The sequence below is a fragment of the Poecilia formosa genome, unplaced genomic scaffold, assembly GCF_000485575.1.
Source record: "Poecilia formosa unplaced genomic scaffold, Poecilia_formosa-5.1.2 Scaffold5, whole genome shotgun sequence".
In the NCBI taxonomy this organism is placed as follows: domain Eukaryota; kingdom Metazoa; phylum Chordata; class Actinopteri; order Cyprinodontiformes; family Poeciliidae; genus Poecilia; species Poecilia formosa.
In genome coordinates this window covers 6,079,849-6,096,435 of record NW_006799944.1, presented here as the reverse complement: position 1 = coordinate 6,096,435, position 16,587 = coordinate 6,079,849, and the positions used below count along the sequence as shown (strand labels likewise).

Here is a 16,587-nt window from a genome sequence, read left to right as displayed (position 1 = left end):
GAAGTATTTATGACTCACACACACACACACACACACACACACACACACTCACGAAAAGAACATATGCTTGGCTAAAAAAAAACAATAAAAACATAAAAAAACTAAACAAAATACATAACAATGAAAAAAAAAAAGATCCTGAGAGAAGCATGAAATGTACCAACATCACAGCTGTCAAAGAAAAAATAATCGTATGAAAAACAGGCAACACAACCAAAAGCCAAAACATAGCGTGAGAAAATAGGAGACCTCTGGCATGACTGACAACACTCCACTGACGTGTTTCATATCCTCACATCCACCAAAGCACATGGACACGAGTGTGCTCTCACAGTAATGATGTAATCACGCCCTTGCAAGAGTCGGTCCGGCATCAAGACACGCAGCCCGCTTCACACATCTCACCTCCAGGCTCTGAAAGCATGTCACAGAACCAGACCAGAGCTGAACACCTGGATCTGCTTCCAGCCTGTCCGTCCTCCTCTGCCGCGCACACAGGGCAGGTGGCCGTTTGTGCCCAGTGGGGATCAGACTGATGCAATGCCACATATGTCCTCAACCAGAGCGACCAATGCAAGCCTTGCCAGAAATAGTGGCGGCGATGAACCGGTGACAAGGGGGCAGGGGGCGCTTGAAATGTGAGCAGTGTGTCTGAATAACTTGCGTTGTGCATGCTTGTGGATCTCCTTTGTACCGTCGGGGAGGAGGGGTGGAGGAAGCCGGCTGTTGCTTTAAACAAGAATGTGTTCATTTTAAGGGAGAAAAGGGGAGGAGGAGAGAGGGGGCAGACAGGGGGGAGAGGGAGGGAGGGGGATTTGCCCTGGTGAAAAAAAAAAAAAAAAAAAAAACAGCTTGAGCATTTTTCATCATTTAAGTACACCAAGGAGGGGAGGAGTGAGAGAGGTGCGGTGGAGAGAGACAGCCTCTTAGAGCCGTGAGGCAGAAGTGATGGACTCAGCCCTCGGAAAAGTGACAGTCTTCTCCCAACCGGCCACGGGCAGCACACATCCTGCCCCGGACTCTCACCGTTTGGCAGGAAAGTAAGCTCCAACATCCGTCTGAAGGTACCCATTGTCTTTTTCTCAGAGTGCACACTTTTCAAGAGGATCTCTGAACTGTTTACTCAATGTTTGCCAAAGAGGGTCTGGGAGGTTGGGCAACTGTTGAGCAAGTGACAGCCTTTTAATCACAAAGTTCTCCACTGCTTGGAATGGACTGAGGTGAGCGTTTCAGAGTAAGACTGGACGAGGAGAGAGAAGATACACGGGTGAAACTTTCTGACTTGGGATGAATTCCTACCAAGGCGATCTCCAAAGAGGTCTGGCAGAAGGGCAAAGCCACTGAGAACCTCCTCAACACTGTGCAGTTGTCTTGTAAGCATTTAGTAATCTTAATATGTTTGTGCATGCATCTTATTCTGTGGGTTTATTTTGCAAAGAGAGTTGAAAGGAAACTGACGGCGGTCGTGATCTGACAGGGAAAGTGATCGTCTCCCCCACGGCCGATGCCTTGTTAAAACCATGTGCCCTGATGATTCCCATTTTGCAAAGGAGTCACACTTTGGCTCACACAGTCGATCTGAGTCACCACAGATTCACCAGTGGTAGGTAGCGCAGCATCTGTTATCTGACTCACCGTTTGGTGCCAGTAAATACCGAGGAACATAAAGGATGCTGTTGGAAAAAAAAGAAAAGGAAACGTGACTAACTGAGAACAGGTTTGACTGACGTGTGTTGTCTGCAGAAGTGTTTTTTTGTTGTTGTTGTTGTTGCAAAAAAGCTTTTTAAAAAATAACATTAAGTGCAATGGCAGTTTTGTAATGTCTAATTTTCATGGGAAACCTTGAGTGACATTTTGCTACTTATTCTAATGAGAGGCAGAAAAAGATAACGTCTTATGGCAAGCATACCGCTTCAGGATGTTCCCCTTGAGCCAAGGGGATAGAGAAACAGGCAGGCTGAATCCCCTCTTTGTTCCTGTTGCCAGAGGAGTGTTTGGATAAAGGGGCTTTGAGGTACAATGGTGGAACTTATCGAAACTGTTCCCAAAGACCCTCTGCCTCCCTCTCTGTGATTAGACCTAAAGCACAGGCGACTGCGTTGGGAGGGAAGACAGAAACCGAGGCTGAGCTGTCTGCAAGTTGAGCAGGTGGTCGAGTTTAATCAGCGCTCCCATTTCATGGCTTACATGCTTAAGGAAAGAGTGATTCCAGTCAAAGCAAGGTAATAGCGTGGATTACGAAAGGCAAATTAAGTTTGACCATGATCCAGAAAACTTTGGGTATCATGCGAGAGACCGTTCTCTGCAGAGCTGGCACTGATTCCTACACGCTGCACAGATCCCCCACTTACCCCCCCCGCCCTCCTCCCTCCCAAAAAGTACAGTGTCCTCATCCTTTCAGCTACTGACAAATGAGGTGCTGTGTGGTCGTGTTGTGATCTCCCCTCGTGGACGATGATGCGATTATGAAGCATTCACATAGAAAGTAGGACATCGGGAACGAACTGGGTCAGTGGATTTATGTTATAGGCATGACACGGATTGGGGCGGTGGTAGTTCTCCGTGCAGAGGGTCTGTCTGCCATTGCCACTAGCTCTCCATATGAGCGTGGCAGCTCACTCTAATGAGGTGATGAAGAATGTGAGGAATGCCATGTTCGGGCTGAAATGAGAGGGGCTGGGGGTGAGAGATACGAGCCAGGCTGAGCATAGCTGCCCACCTTCTAATTAATATGTGCTGAGCATGACCATTCAGAGGAGCAGTGACCCACCCCTGCGCCAGCCCCCCTCTAGAAGTCCAGCACGAGGAGTGGTGTAAACACAGACTTTTCACCTGAGGACAGTTTAACCAAAACATTTTAGTGTGAAGCAGACTTTTTCCAAGACACTGCCAATTCACGGCTCGTCGTTCCCTCGTCTCTATGCCGTGAGCAGCTCAAGCCTTGTCTGACGCTTTAAGCAGCTGTTAATTACCGTAGTTACAGCCCGGTCAAGCACAACTTGTTTTGGCGAACCGATTCCAGGACAATAAAAAGCCGCAGGTTGTTAACAGCAAACAAGGAGGTGAAGGCTTTCTGTTGTTCCCTCTGGGAGGCTGCGGACAGGTTAATAACAGGTTGCCTCCGTCAGGACAGATGGGACTCTCTTCTTCTCCGGGAGACGGGCACCCAGCGAGTGTTGCGTTTCTTTATCTTTTTCTTTTCTTTTTTTTTTTTTATCCCCAAAAACACGCTTGCAGTTATGCAGATGCCATACCTACAGAGACGCATTTCAACTGCAAGCTGCAAACACTTCCCTTCCTCATCATCTTTGAAGTGTGGCGAAGCCCAGAGCAGGAGATTCCACGTTAACAATGTCTAAAACGGGACTCCTCCTCAGCAGGGGAAATTACATGGCTGCACACAGAGACAGGCTCATGTTCCAGGGGAGAAACCGCAAGACCCACTGGCCAAATACACTCATCAACTCATCAACACATTACAAGAAACAAGCGCTGAGATGCTCTGTTATCCTGGTGTAGGACGATTTGTAAGCTATTATTTCCGTTTTGTTAGAAAATCCTCTATGACATGTGACTATTTCAGGGAGCGCTACAGCCATAACTGCGGCTGCCCTCGCTTTGCAAATCAGCACTTGCAGGAGTGATGTCACCGGGTGCCGGCTTTGTCTGCAGTTAAGGAATTCTGACATCTTTAATGCTGTGGTGCCAAAAAGATTGCCTAATACAAAATTAGAAGAAGACGTGACCTTTTTAAAATTCCATTTCCCCTTTTTATTTCTTCATGAACGTTACATCACATTTGGAAAGAGTCTATGAGTCTATAGACTCTTAGAGTACATGGATTCTATGACGAGCAGTAATTCGTCCCATGCTAAGATCTTCTAAAAAAGCTTAACAATGATTTGAAGAAAATAAGAAGAATATTCTGCACCACAAACCCAGGAGGTTTTCATTAACCGGATTACAACATGCATTTACTTCATCATCTGTAAGGGAATTAGGAACACTGCACTTAAATGGAGTCAGCCCTGTGTCCGAAACAGTAGCTTTTCCAATTCATGTTCTTCATTAGAGCGCCTCAGGGCTCGATGTTTGGCCCCATCCTGTTTAGATTACATTTTCTACTGCTGGAATCAGTAATCAGAAAACGCGATATGTTCTTACATTAATTTGCTAATGTGTTACAGACACATCTCCATATGGAAGTTGGTAGTTCTGCATCATTTCAATCACTACAAACTTCCCTCGAGGCATATAAAACTTCAACAAAAGCAATGCAAGTCTCTGTATTTGAGAATTCAACGGATTTGGATTGGCACGGCGCTCCCACGGTCCCTCTAGTTGTTTAGCCTTTCAACAGCCACACACTTTGGTTTATTTTTTTTAAAACAGACTTTGAACTTACTAATAAAATTTCTTTTGTTGCTAAGATGGCCTTACTGACCGCAACCAGACTGTGAGAGCATGATATCCGACTTTGTTTCATCCCACAGGGATCACTGCATTTTGGGTTGACTCACTCTGTACTTGAACTACTTACCTTATTATCAGAATCAAACAACATAATGATGAAAGACTGCTTGAACTGGCTTCTGGTATATTTTAAAATCAATTTTAAAATGAGCATTTTATGTACTGGGAACAGAGTATGTATGCAGGGTTAGGCTAAAGCCGAATTGGGCAGAGAATCTGGAATAATCCACCAACTCGAGTGAGATCTGTTTATACAAGCATTTTGCTCTGATTGAATAGAGCAAAATTCAATGCTCTATTGTCGTAATAATTTAATATTTTAAATTATTACGACTGGTTTCAATTACTATGTTGTTTTACTGCAGTAGATTTTTGAATGAAACAAATTAAAGGATGTTTTACACCCTTGAATAAATCAAACATGAAGCGTTGATTTCGCCAAGGGTCGTGTTCTTGAGAAGTGCTGCATTTCTCCTCTCTATGTCTCCACTCTAATGTGCTGGCTTCGTTCCCGCACATTACATAACAAGGCTAAAACATTTTTTGACTTTGTTGCCCTATTCTGTGCTCAAATCTCCGAGAAGGATAATCTGTGTAGAATCTGTGCGAGGATCCTTCTGCAGTGACTATCGGACAATTTATAAGACTTTATGACTGAACAATTAGACTCCGGAGGTGCAAGGCTCAGAAAAGCACCATATTCTGACCTGCAGCAGCTTTCGCTCAGGTTCCCCTCATAAGTTCAGTGACTCATTATGCTTATGCAGCAGTTACAGTGGTCTGTGGCCCTTTTTTAACCCCATGTCTATCAAGACTACATCATATTCAAAACCTGCAATTACTGGTTTTAATAAAAAGAATAATCACTCATTTGTTTGAGGCCAAACAGATGAGAAATTTAAAAAAAAATTTCATTCCTCTGAATGAAAGTTGTGGGTTGTTTCAAAAAGGTCGGCTAACAAGGAAAACGTATCTCAGGAAAAAAAAGTCTAAAATTAAAAGAACAATACCAAACATTGAATCAGTGATTCAGTCCAACAGGAATTATGTTATACAACAATCCTTTTACCATGATGTTACATAATTGGAATTGTCTTTCCGTGCTAGCATGTCATGAAAAGAGGCTGCAGACCTGACTGATGCAACCCAATCAGTATTTAAAATAGCAACTTGGGTTGCATCATCCCAGCAGTGCCTCAGCTTTTCCATCTCCGGGCCCCGGCAAACAAAGCAAGAGTGTTTGTGCGTAAAAGACAGACTGTGGTAGTTGCCTAAAGAGAGCCAGAGCCAGAACAAAGCAAAAACACTCGCCTCGCAACAATCTATCTGATTAAAAGAGATCGGGCACATTGTTAGGTAGAATAAATATTGTCCTTGGCTTTCAGACAGCAGGTGTTGCTTTTGATTGCAGAGATCACATTCAAACATGTCAGGCTGGAAGGTAAATATTTTTTCAATGAATTACGTTTTCCTTGTGTGCCACTGAGAACAGAGCGGGCACCATGCAATTTCTGCATTGCACATCATTGGCGTCCCGCGCGGTTATTATGACGTGGGAAGTCAAAGTAGCCGCCGTTGCGCTCGGCGGCACATGTGAACAATTTCCCCTCAGATTATGTGCTCTTTTTGGTTGGACCAAGTATTTTAAGTGCCGAAACCTGCTGGTGTTTAGATGTTAATGCACAGTGCTTCTGTGTTTGGATGTTTTTCACAATTTACAAGTGAGTGTGCCCCGACAGAAGGCAAGCAACATCTGCTTTTAATGAGCAGAGCAGTGAATGCGCTCGCTCGTCTAATGTCAAACAGGTACTGGTCGTACAAGAAAAAAATACCATTGCTTCCTGACATGACAGTGTTCAAACTAAAATGTAAAACGTATGATGACATGATGTAACTAACCCTAACTCTTCTTGATGGAAAACAGAAAACCAAGAATCATTCCTTCTGCTGCTGCAAAAACATAACATATTGATTATATCCGATAGTGTTATAGATAACGATGGTTTACTTTGATTTTGATTCTGAATTGTAGTTTTTGACAAGAATATATCACCTGCTAAATTTATGGGTTAGGGTTAGTCTTAGAACAGATGAATAATTTGACCTTTTCACTCTTCATTCTGCTCTTCCCAGTGTTACAAGCCGGTTGATTAGTCAGGCTGTCTCCTCCGGTAGCCAGCCTGGGATTGGAGCTGCTCTGTTAGTTTCAAGTCTGTTTGTGTGTTTTGAAAGCCTGAAAACTTTTCCAAAAGCCAAAGTTGTATTTTAAGGAGCAAAGGAAAAGTGTAGCAGACTTTTGTAAACTAGCTGAGTAGCAGAAGCCTATAGAGCGATGCCCCACGTTATGCTCAGTGTAGCCACAGAAAGTTCCATACACTCTGACACCGAATCTATTATATCATTGAAAAGACTTTTAAACCACAGAAATAGTACGATGGAAAAGTGTTGTACTTTTGAAGCACAGCTTTTTAAAACCTCGATACTGACGAGCATCCAATGGCGAATGTCAAAGTGATGATGTTTCAAAATCCTGACAGTTTCGCAGCATGAGCGAAAATTGTGAATGCCTTGTATGGTGGATCAACAAGGACAATTTCAAACAAATATTTGTAATCATAATTTGATTTGTGTTCTTATTAATTGTCTACAGGTTTTGGTGAATTGGACAATAACACATGGAGCCCCCTTCAATGGTCCTGCTGGGGGTCGTTCTGGTTTATGGACTAAGTTGGGGCGTCCAGCAGACACAGGCAAGTCTGTCGGACAATAGCCAAGGCAAGCATAAGACCCAGGAATTTGGGAGCAGTGAGGATGATTTGGAAGGAGAGTTTTTGTATGCTGGGAGGAGCAAACGTGCTCCAGCTGAACAGCCACAGGACAAGTGTTCCTACACTTTTATCGTGCCTCAACAAAAGGTGACTGGAGCCATCTGCGTGAACTCCAAGGAGCCCGAGGCCATGCTGGAGAATCGGGTCCACAAGCAAGAGTTGGAGCTGCTGAACGTGGAGCTCCAGAAACAGAAAAGGCAGATCGAAACCCTTCAGCAGCTGGTGGAGGTAGACGGAGGTATCGTCAACGAGGTCAAGCTTCTGCGGAAGGAAAGTAGAAATATGAACTCCAGAGTGACTCAGCTGTACATGCAGCTCCTCCATGAGATCATCAGGAAGAGAGACAATGCTCTGGAATTAGCCCAAATGGAGAACCGGATCCTGAACCAAACCTCAGAGATGCAGCAGCTCACCAGTCGATACAAAGACCTCGAGCACAAGTACCAGCACTTGGCTTCCCTAGCCACAAACCAGTCAGCCATAATTGCCATGCTGGAGGAGCAGTGCCAGAGCCGACACCCTCCCCGTTACGTTCCCGCCTCGCAGCCACGACCTCAACCTCCTCCGCCACCATCTCCACCTCTCAACAAGCCTTACCAGCCACCTTACCAGCCACCTCTCCTTCCACGCATAAACAACCCAATCAGCAATGAGATCCAGAGCGACCAAAAGTCTCTTCCGCCCCTTCCTACAATGCCCGTTGGTACACACAGCCCATCTACCACTGACAAACCATCTGGTGAGTAACTTAAACTCCTTTTCAGACGCTCTCTTACAGTTTCTATCCTGAACACTGGATCAAAACAAGAACCTTTTGTGTCCGAGTTGCCTAATTACTATTCATGAGAGAACAGTTCTTTTGCCATTCTTCCAGAAAGAGCGATTTTAAAAAGATCTCATGCATTCCCCAGCGCAAAGGACTGGTTGTCAGAACAGAAAAGCTGTTGTCCGTCGTCTTTTTCAGATGTATATCTACTAATGGCCATCATTAAATCCACAAAAAACACAAAGTATACTAGCAAGGTACATGTGTGTACCAACATGAATCACTGGCCCAAGGTCAAATGGTTTTTAAAAACACATGTAAGTAGATTTTAAAACTGATGTGAAGGGTGTTTTGCATGGCCTATTACTTTCTCTTTGCTTTAGAAATCTACACTTTGTTTAAAAAAAAAAAACGGGGGAAAAATTGCACACGCAATTTCCCTAATGACTAGTGGGTGTTTTTAACCTTTGACAGTTTACTCTAATGCTTACCATGAGACTGGCAACCTTTGAATTGACTGTTTGAAGGCGGACGAGTCATTTCTTGCCCAGATCCATGTTGCTAAGACAAGAAAAACCTTTGCAAACCCTTTGCGCAAACAGACAGCTGCATACCAAGCAGGAATACACAATACAGTGCGGAAGAGACAGACGGAAAGGGGAACAAAGCGGGAAGACGAGAAAACCAGAGGGGGTGAGGTAGGTACAGAGATACAGGGAGTAGGTGATGTCATTTGTTCCACCAGGCGAGAATCAGTCATATGTTCCACCGAAGGAGCAGACTTTATCAGGCAGAACAGAGCAGGCCAGGACAGGGCAGCTCTCTGGCTTGTATCTGCTCAACAGAGACATTCCTGAGAATAGATGGGTGGCTGAGCACAGGCCAAGAAGAAGATTATCATCCAGCCTCGTTTTATAGACCAAAAACAATTTTTGAGGGGATTGAGGGGAAGCCCTTCACTTTCAAACTCCATCTCGTTTCATTCTCGGCAAACGCTTTGCTGCAACCCTCTCGGCCCCTTTCTCCCCTCTTTGTGTGATCCCAGTAAGTCCATCTCTAATTCCTCTAACTGTATTTAAACTCTCACTATTCTGTGCCAGTCGGCATCGCACGCTAGTGTTATATCAGGAAAACGTAAACACTTTCAAAACAAATTGTTGCCAGGGAGCCAGCCGGCGTTTGGGGGTTTTCTACATCTCCCATTAGATGTGAATAAAAATTACACTGGCACACACACACACACACACACACACACACACACACACACACACACACAGTAAAGCAATAAATCCTCATCATTCCAACTATAATAGTTCCCATAACCTATTGTCTTCAACCTGAGTAAGCTTTTTGGCAAATAAACAGAGCATGAAACAGAGATTTGTCAATCTGATGTCAGTCCCAGAGGATGATTTTACACCACAAAAATGTGCAATTATACTGAAAATAACAATAATTAAAAATAAACACTATAGGTGAAAATAAGTCAAATAACAATGCTTGACTTTTGATCTCTATGAAATACACGATGGGAACTTGCTGCTACCGTTTCATCATTCATCCGGTAGTCAGGATTCCCTTTTGCCCTTTTGCCAGTGTTTCTTTTGGCTGTGCAGCCCAGCAGTCATTTCCCTCATGAGAAAAGCAGCCAAAGTCAATTTTACGGTTCTAACAAGAACTTTTGTTGAAAAAAAAAAAAAAAAAAAAAAAAAAAAAGCATTTTGCAAAGTGCTTTGACCAAAGTGGGATTCTAATATTTCGACGTATACCGCTGCAAGTGATGGAGTTTGACATGGTGCTGATGTTTTCTTCAACTCTCCCCGACAAGGTCCGTTCAGAGACTGCCTGCAGGCGCTCGAGGACGGCCACACCTCCAGCGGCATGTACCTGGTGAAGCCAGAAAACGCCAACCGCCTCATGCAGGTGTGGTGCGACCAGAGACAGGACCCGGGCGGCTGGACGGTCATCCAGAGAAGGCTGGACGGCGCTGTCAACTTCTTCAGGAACTGGGAGACGTACAAGGTGCGACAACTTCACACCAAGTCAAGGCGCTCATAGTTTGGAAGGAGGCTTACAAAAGGTGTTTCCACACCACCAGATAGTAAAAAGTTCAACTAATGAATAGATTATTGTTGAGCTTTAGAAGCATCTATTGCAGTTAGATCCTTGGGAGCTGCTGACTCTAATTTCCTTGCATTCTCTTTCCTTTAGGACTTCTTTTTATTCCAAGTCCAACAATTTACAAGAGTGAATTTGAGATTATATCTTTGTTCGAGGCAGCAACAAGCTTATTTCCTTCACTTTTGAAAAGACTCTTGAATGTTGTACTGACTGTGGTACGTTTCTTCATGAAGAGGAATGCCTCCCTGGTTCAAGGCACTCCAGGCCAACTTAGCGTGAAGGCAGCCAGATCAAAGAAGTTAGAAACCGTTCAGATTGTTGAGTTTCTCACTCGCTGTAGTGAGTCCTGCTGTGCTGCAATAACAATAAAACAGTGGAAACATGGCTAGCTGATACCAGCTATAAACTTGACCAGAAGGCTCCGTTAATAATCACGTTCCCTGACGACAAACAATAGAGCCGAAAACCGAGGCCGCCCCGAAAAAGGCCTGTGAATCAATCAGTCGAGTTTATTTATACAGCACGTTTCAGCAACACGGAGTACGCGGCTATCCTGCAGGCATCCCCGCAGACATGCAAACAGGCAGCGCAAAGCTCAGCCCAAACGATGCAGTGAGGGTTTCCCAATCGCTCTGACTGTTTTTCTTATCTCCTCGCTCCACAGCAAGGATTTGGCAACATAGACGGCGAGTACTGGCTCGGTCTGGAAAACATCTACTGGCTGACGAACCAGGGAACCTACAAGCTGCTCATCACGCTGGAGGACTGGTCTGGGAGGAAAGTGTTTGCAGAGTACGCCAGCTTCAGAGTGGAGCCGGAAGCTGACTACTACAGGCTCAGAGTGGGCCGGTATCACGGAAACGCCGGGGACTCCCTCACCTGGCACAACGGCAAACAGTTCACGACGCTGGACAGAGACCACGATGCGTACACAGGTAAAATAAAAAAGTTTGGCTTTTTAAAAACAGATTGCAGAGCATCATTTGTCATTATCGGAAGGATATTATTATTATTATTATTTGCTATTTTCTAATCTTTTCAGGAAATTGCGCTCACTATCAGAAGGGAGGGTGGTGGTACAACTCTTGTGCACATTCAAATCTGAACGGCGTTTGGTACAGAGGAGGACACTACCGCAGCCGCTACCAAGATGGAGTCTACTGGGCAGAGTTCAGGGGAGGAGCCTACTCACTGAAGAAAGTAGTCATGATGATCCGTCCGAACCCGAACACCTTCCATTAGGGACACACATGGAGCGGTGTTGTTTTCCATCACACGAAACTCCTTGGCATCATTTCCACCAGACCAAGACAGCTCTCAAAAAAAAAATAAAAAATAAACAAAAAAATAAAAACAAAACATGATCCTGAAAGTGCAATATTGAAACATCAGGGTGATGCTGGTCTCCCCACCAAATTAATAATATGTTTAATAATAATATGTTTTTTTGTAGCTGTTTATTTTTATTTTATTTTTTTCTTGTTTTGTTTTTCTGTTTCTGCTTCTCTTTTCACTACGGGATATTTAAAGAGTGCGCATTGCTCCAGAGTTGTTTTAGCTCCACTTTGGCAGACAGGGGGTGTCGGTAGCTGTGCTTTTATTCGGTCTGAGTAGCTCTGCATTAATATCTATCTTAACAAGCGAAGGAGGTCGACACAGGAAATGCATCCAGTGATTGTTCTTTAATTTCATGCTAATTATGTATTTTACTTCAAGCTGTGTAGTTTCCAGTAACACTAAAACAATTAACTTGCAACAAAGACTCCTATGTTGTGGCACATATTTTACAGTGCACACTACAAGATATTTTTAACCTTCTTTTTTTGTCTTCTTTTTTTTTTTTTGTTTAAAGGAAGCCACAAATTGCCATACAAACACATAAACATTTTATCAGTTGTTGTTTCTTTTCAATTAAAAATCTGGTGGAAAAAAAAAGAAAAAGAAAAATCTACTTATTGCCAAGATTTAATAAAGTAAATCATTCATCTTTTGGTAAATATTTTTGAAATTGTGAATTGCTTAAGCAGGTATCCGTAGTTGCTTGTGAAACCCGAGCACCGTATTTACTGTATAAATGTGTTGTTTTGTCAATGCAAATGAATCCAACACAATGTGTTTGTACATAGGATAATTGTAATATAATGTATGTAAAAGTTCTTTCATAATTGAGTTGCAATAAAATATGTACAGATCTTGTGTTTATTTTATTCTTTTTATTTTTTTTTTTTGGGTGGGGGGGGGACTGCAACTGCGACTCAATTAATTTAGTAGAAAATCTAATAATGTAAGTTTGCTCATAAAAAGATTCCTTAAATAAATTCTGCAGCTAACCTCCTGAATTTGTTTGAAGATATAAACTGTTAGGCGATACTCACAGTTTATATCCTGTACTTTGAGTCACTACCTGGAAAATGATCACTTTTCCTTCTGCTTTCTGCTCTTGACTGTCCAAACAAATTAACATGATATCAAGCCAAAATAAGTTTTTGTTGCTTTGTCACAGATTGCTTTAAGGAGCAGCAAAACCGAATGTGTGACAATATTCATCAAAAGTAAAGTGAAAACTGCCTGAGCACTAAGTTTTTTTGTGTGTTTTTTTTAGTAGATTTAATATGAAAGTTTTTTAGTCATACTGCACTTATTCATAGCACTAAGCCATGTCAAGTTTATTTTAAATAATGAAGGTCAGCAAATCCAGCTGAGCAAGTTCTTTCACATCTGCATCAGGCGATGCAGATGTGATTAAGTCATCTATTTAATGACCTTGTCAACAAGGCCATTAAGTAGATGATATTGTCGAGGGAACACTGGAGCTTTTCTTCATCTGGAGAAAACATCATATTCTCAGAAAGTTGCAGTGGCTGCGGTTTTTTGTTTATAGCGGATTAAAATGATTTTGCTGATCCAGCAGAAATGTGCCCATCAGTTAACCAGTGATTAGAATAAGCTGATTTCACATTGGCCAGTTCTGACCTGTGCTGCTAAAAGAAAAGAAAAAAATATCTGAATGTTTTCCTCATTCATTTAATGGATCATGTCTAAGAACTTACACCATTTGTGCTCCATGAATGCAACAACAAACACTTTGTACTTTTGAAAACACCTTAATGATTTCAACAAAACCAGGAAAAATGTTAGTGACCGACGCTTAGATGTGTAAATTGAGATAATCTCAAAATTTCTACATTTTCTTTTTGTGTTCAAAACTCAGACCTCTATTCAGGCTACGTCAAAAACTCGAATGAATCAAAATTGATCGTAGCGCTTTGGACCTCAAAGTGCACCTGATGTCGGCGACGGCTGGATTCAGAACATCTCTAATTAAAAGTATATCAAGAAAACGGAAGGCTAAAAAGGACAAAGCAGCACCAACACTGAGAACAGACAAGAATTTGATGCTCATCAGTTTGAAATGATTCGATCGCTCGCTGTTTGACCCACACGAAGCGACACCCAACTACATCTTCTGAAGACGGTTTAATACGCCAAACGTGTCAGATTTTTTCTATAATTTCATGGTTTAATCTGATCAAGTCATATTACTAATGTGCATACAAATCCTGAATATACAATTTCTAACACTGAATATTTAAATATGGCCTCAGAGAGTATTGTGCCTCCAACATTCTGCTCCAGCGTCTACACACAGTCAAATATCCCGTATAGTTAGCGTGACTGATGAAAAATGACAGCCTAGTAAACTTAATGCATCCAGCAGTCTCTTCCACTGACAGATAAAACGCTCTGTAATCCTCAATTTGTCAGTGTGACAGGAAAATAACTTAACATTGCAATGAACCCAACTCTGTTAATACCGTTTTCCGACAGCAAACGAAAGGTGAAAGATTTTCCTTTGTTCACTGTTCAACACGTGTGTGGATTTAATCGGAGAACAGTTATACGCAGAATGAAGTTTCAGTTTCAGGTTCAAAATTAACCACGGAAGGGATTGCTCGCATTCCTGTGTGACAATGTCAAAGACGCTTTAACCAGCATTAAGCTGACACACAGTGGCTGTTAAGTCTGGCTGAACGGCTATTTTCCACATGTCACAGAGGCTTTAAACAGGACGAAGTTAAGACTTTGAGCATGCCACTTGTCATTCTTGTCAGCAGTGTCTTTTCCTTAACAAAACATGAATGAGTTGCTAAAAGGCGACTTACCAGATACACAAACACACAACGTCTGCTTTCTCAATCAACTTAATGGTGGTTAAAAAGAAAAAAAAAAAAGAAAAGGGCAGTGTTTCATTGTCTCCGTAAACATAGAGGACAGACTCGTTGGATGCCGTGCAAGTCTGAAGACTCACCACAGTGGAAAACCTTGAGTAAGGGTGGCCTGTTCCGCTCCCACTCCTCAACCAACATGGAAAAACCTTGAGCTGACATGTTGCTCTCTCAGCACAAAAGGAGCCCACATTTCCTGAACCTTCAAACCTGCAGCTTTCAATGAGCCTGCATTGTTGTGTCCCATCTGTTAAAGTCTGCATGCTTGGGCTTTTAATAGAGGAATGCTTTAACTTTCCTGGCCTCTCGCAATGCCCATTTCACTTAGTAGTCACAACAGAAAAGATCATAATTGCTTTTACTAGAAGCCTTGGTCACAGAAAACATCTGTCGAGGGGACAAGCGACGCCGCGAGCTTAGGAATTTACAACGGATTTTTATAAAGTCCTCCACACATTTCTAAAAATCTAAATATAAAAGGGCTGAAGATGGTAGGAGTGACAGGTAGGCTGCCAGTGTCAGACTACACCAGAGCAGCCGTGGCTATAACGTAGTTTCATTACCACCAGCGTGTGAATGTATGGGACTGGACGTAGTGGGGAGAGCTTTGGGACCTGCTGGCCTCGACGAGGTGCTATGCTACAGAACAGACTGTTTATAAATGAAATAGTGGTCTTTTTGTTGGATTTATAACACAAACCCATTGTCTAGAGTGTGTACTTAAAAAAGAGCGACCCTGTAATTATGAGATTTGGAGTTTGCAGTGAGGTAAATCAATGAATGCCATCTGCTATCAATCTAATGTCTTGTCCGCAATACACCACTTGGTGTACAAGCATATACTGCATACTATATACTTAGCCTATAGTATGTACTATAAGTTAGTACATACTACGTGTGTAAACGTACAATAGAGAAGACCTACAGTCAGTCAAAATTCTGTTGCACAGTCTTTTTTGGTTCAGCATTACAAGTCTGTCCCTGCGTCTCGCGTTACCCACAATCCTTTGGTCCACCGTAGATGAGACTGGAGAAAATTCCTCCATGAAAGTCTTTATAAAATACGAGTTTGAATTTTTTAGGGCGCAGCTATAAAAATTATTGAATATTACAGGCATAATAGAGTCACACGGTGACAAAACACTAACTCCCTTTTCTTCTTCTTTCAAACCGAATAGTTTCTCAAGTGCAACATTAATCAGAAACCATTGTGCAAACCGTAACCATCAAGTATAATCAAATCCATCTTTTCGTCCCTTTTTCCGCTCTGCCTTCTCTTCGTCGACGTGATTCACGGCATTTGTTGGCGATAACTCACCACGGACAGACATGACATGCAGTTGTACAAGACTCCGGCTATCATTTCAGCGTTTTTTTCCCTCAGAAGTGGCAGCACGTCTGACACCTGTGTAATTGAGCATTCCACTGGACTGACTGAACGCCGACTTTAGGCACGGCTTCATGTTGCCGTAATCTAACTGCAGTTTAGGTTTACCAGAATTTTTCCCACATCTGACTTTTCAAAAATATATAGGAAAACAGCAAATGTTGACTCAGTTTAAGAAAGAAAAAAAAAAAACATGCCTCTTTTTCCAAACCGTTTACAAGAACTATTCCCAGTTGCTGCTGTAAAACACTTTTGATGCATATGGAAGTTATTAGTTAAGCTTCAAAATAGAAACGTGTAAAATAGTGGTGAGGTATTTGCTTCTTATATTGTGGAACATTTTTTTCCCCACTTTCCAAAAGCTCAGCATGTGAACCGATTCCTAACTGAGGAGATGTGCAGATCCTGGTATAACTTTATAGTCACATACCGTGACCACTATTCCATGCTCTTCCAGACGGTCTGCAAATCCTCTGTGGAGTTTTACAGGAAATCGTTTAGGGAATGATAAGAGGAATTTTCCTTTGTGCAACAGATTGTTTTAAATGTGTTTTTATAGTATGTTTTTTTCCAAAATAAAATAAAATAAAATAAAATAAATAATAGTAATACTAATAAAAACAATATATTTGTTTTTGTAAAGTTAAATCCCTTAAAGTCTGTTCTTACTGGTCAGCTGTACCATAGATAGAAAACCACACTTTTGCCTCAGTTGTTTGAATAACTGGAAAAAATGTACAGCCCCTCACACATTGCTTGTGTTTATGATTTTTTTTTTGTCGCATT

At 42.3% G+C, this 16,587-nt stretch overlaps 1 protein-coding gene across 2 annotated transcripts; it reads left to right on the top strand.

The window, feature by feature from the left end:
• The first annotated feature begins 906 nt into the window (after positions 1-906).
• On the top strand, positions 907-11,605 carry angptl2b (angiopoietin-like 2b). Of its 2 annotated transcripts, none has more exons than XM_007565137.2 (5): positions 907-1,064; positions 7,124-8,040; positions 9,896-10,089; positions 10,853-11,123; positions 11,231-11,605. In XM_007565137.2, exons 2-5 carry the CDS (start codon positions 7,149-7,151, stop codon positions 11,428-11,430), a joined length of 1,557 nt encoding a protein of 518 aa, XP_007565199.1. In that variant the 5' UTR covers positions 907-1,064; positions 7,124-7,148; the 3' UTR covers positions 11,431-11,605. The 2 variants fall into 2 exon arrangements, with proteins under 2 accessions (XP_007565199.1, XP_007565189.1); XM_007565127.2 differs by having other exon boundaries at positions 907-1,373.
• Positions 11,606-16,587: the final 4,982 nt, after the last annotated feature.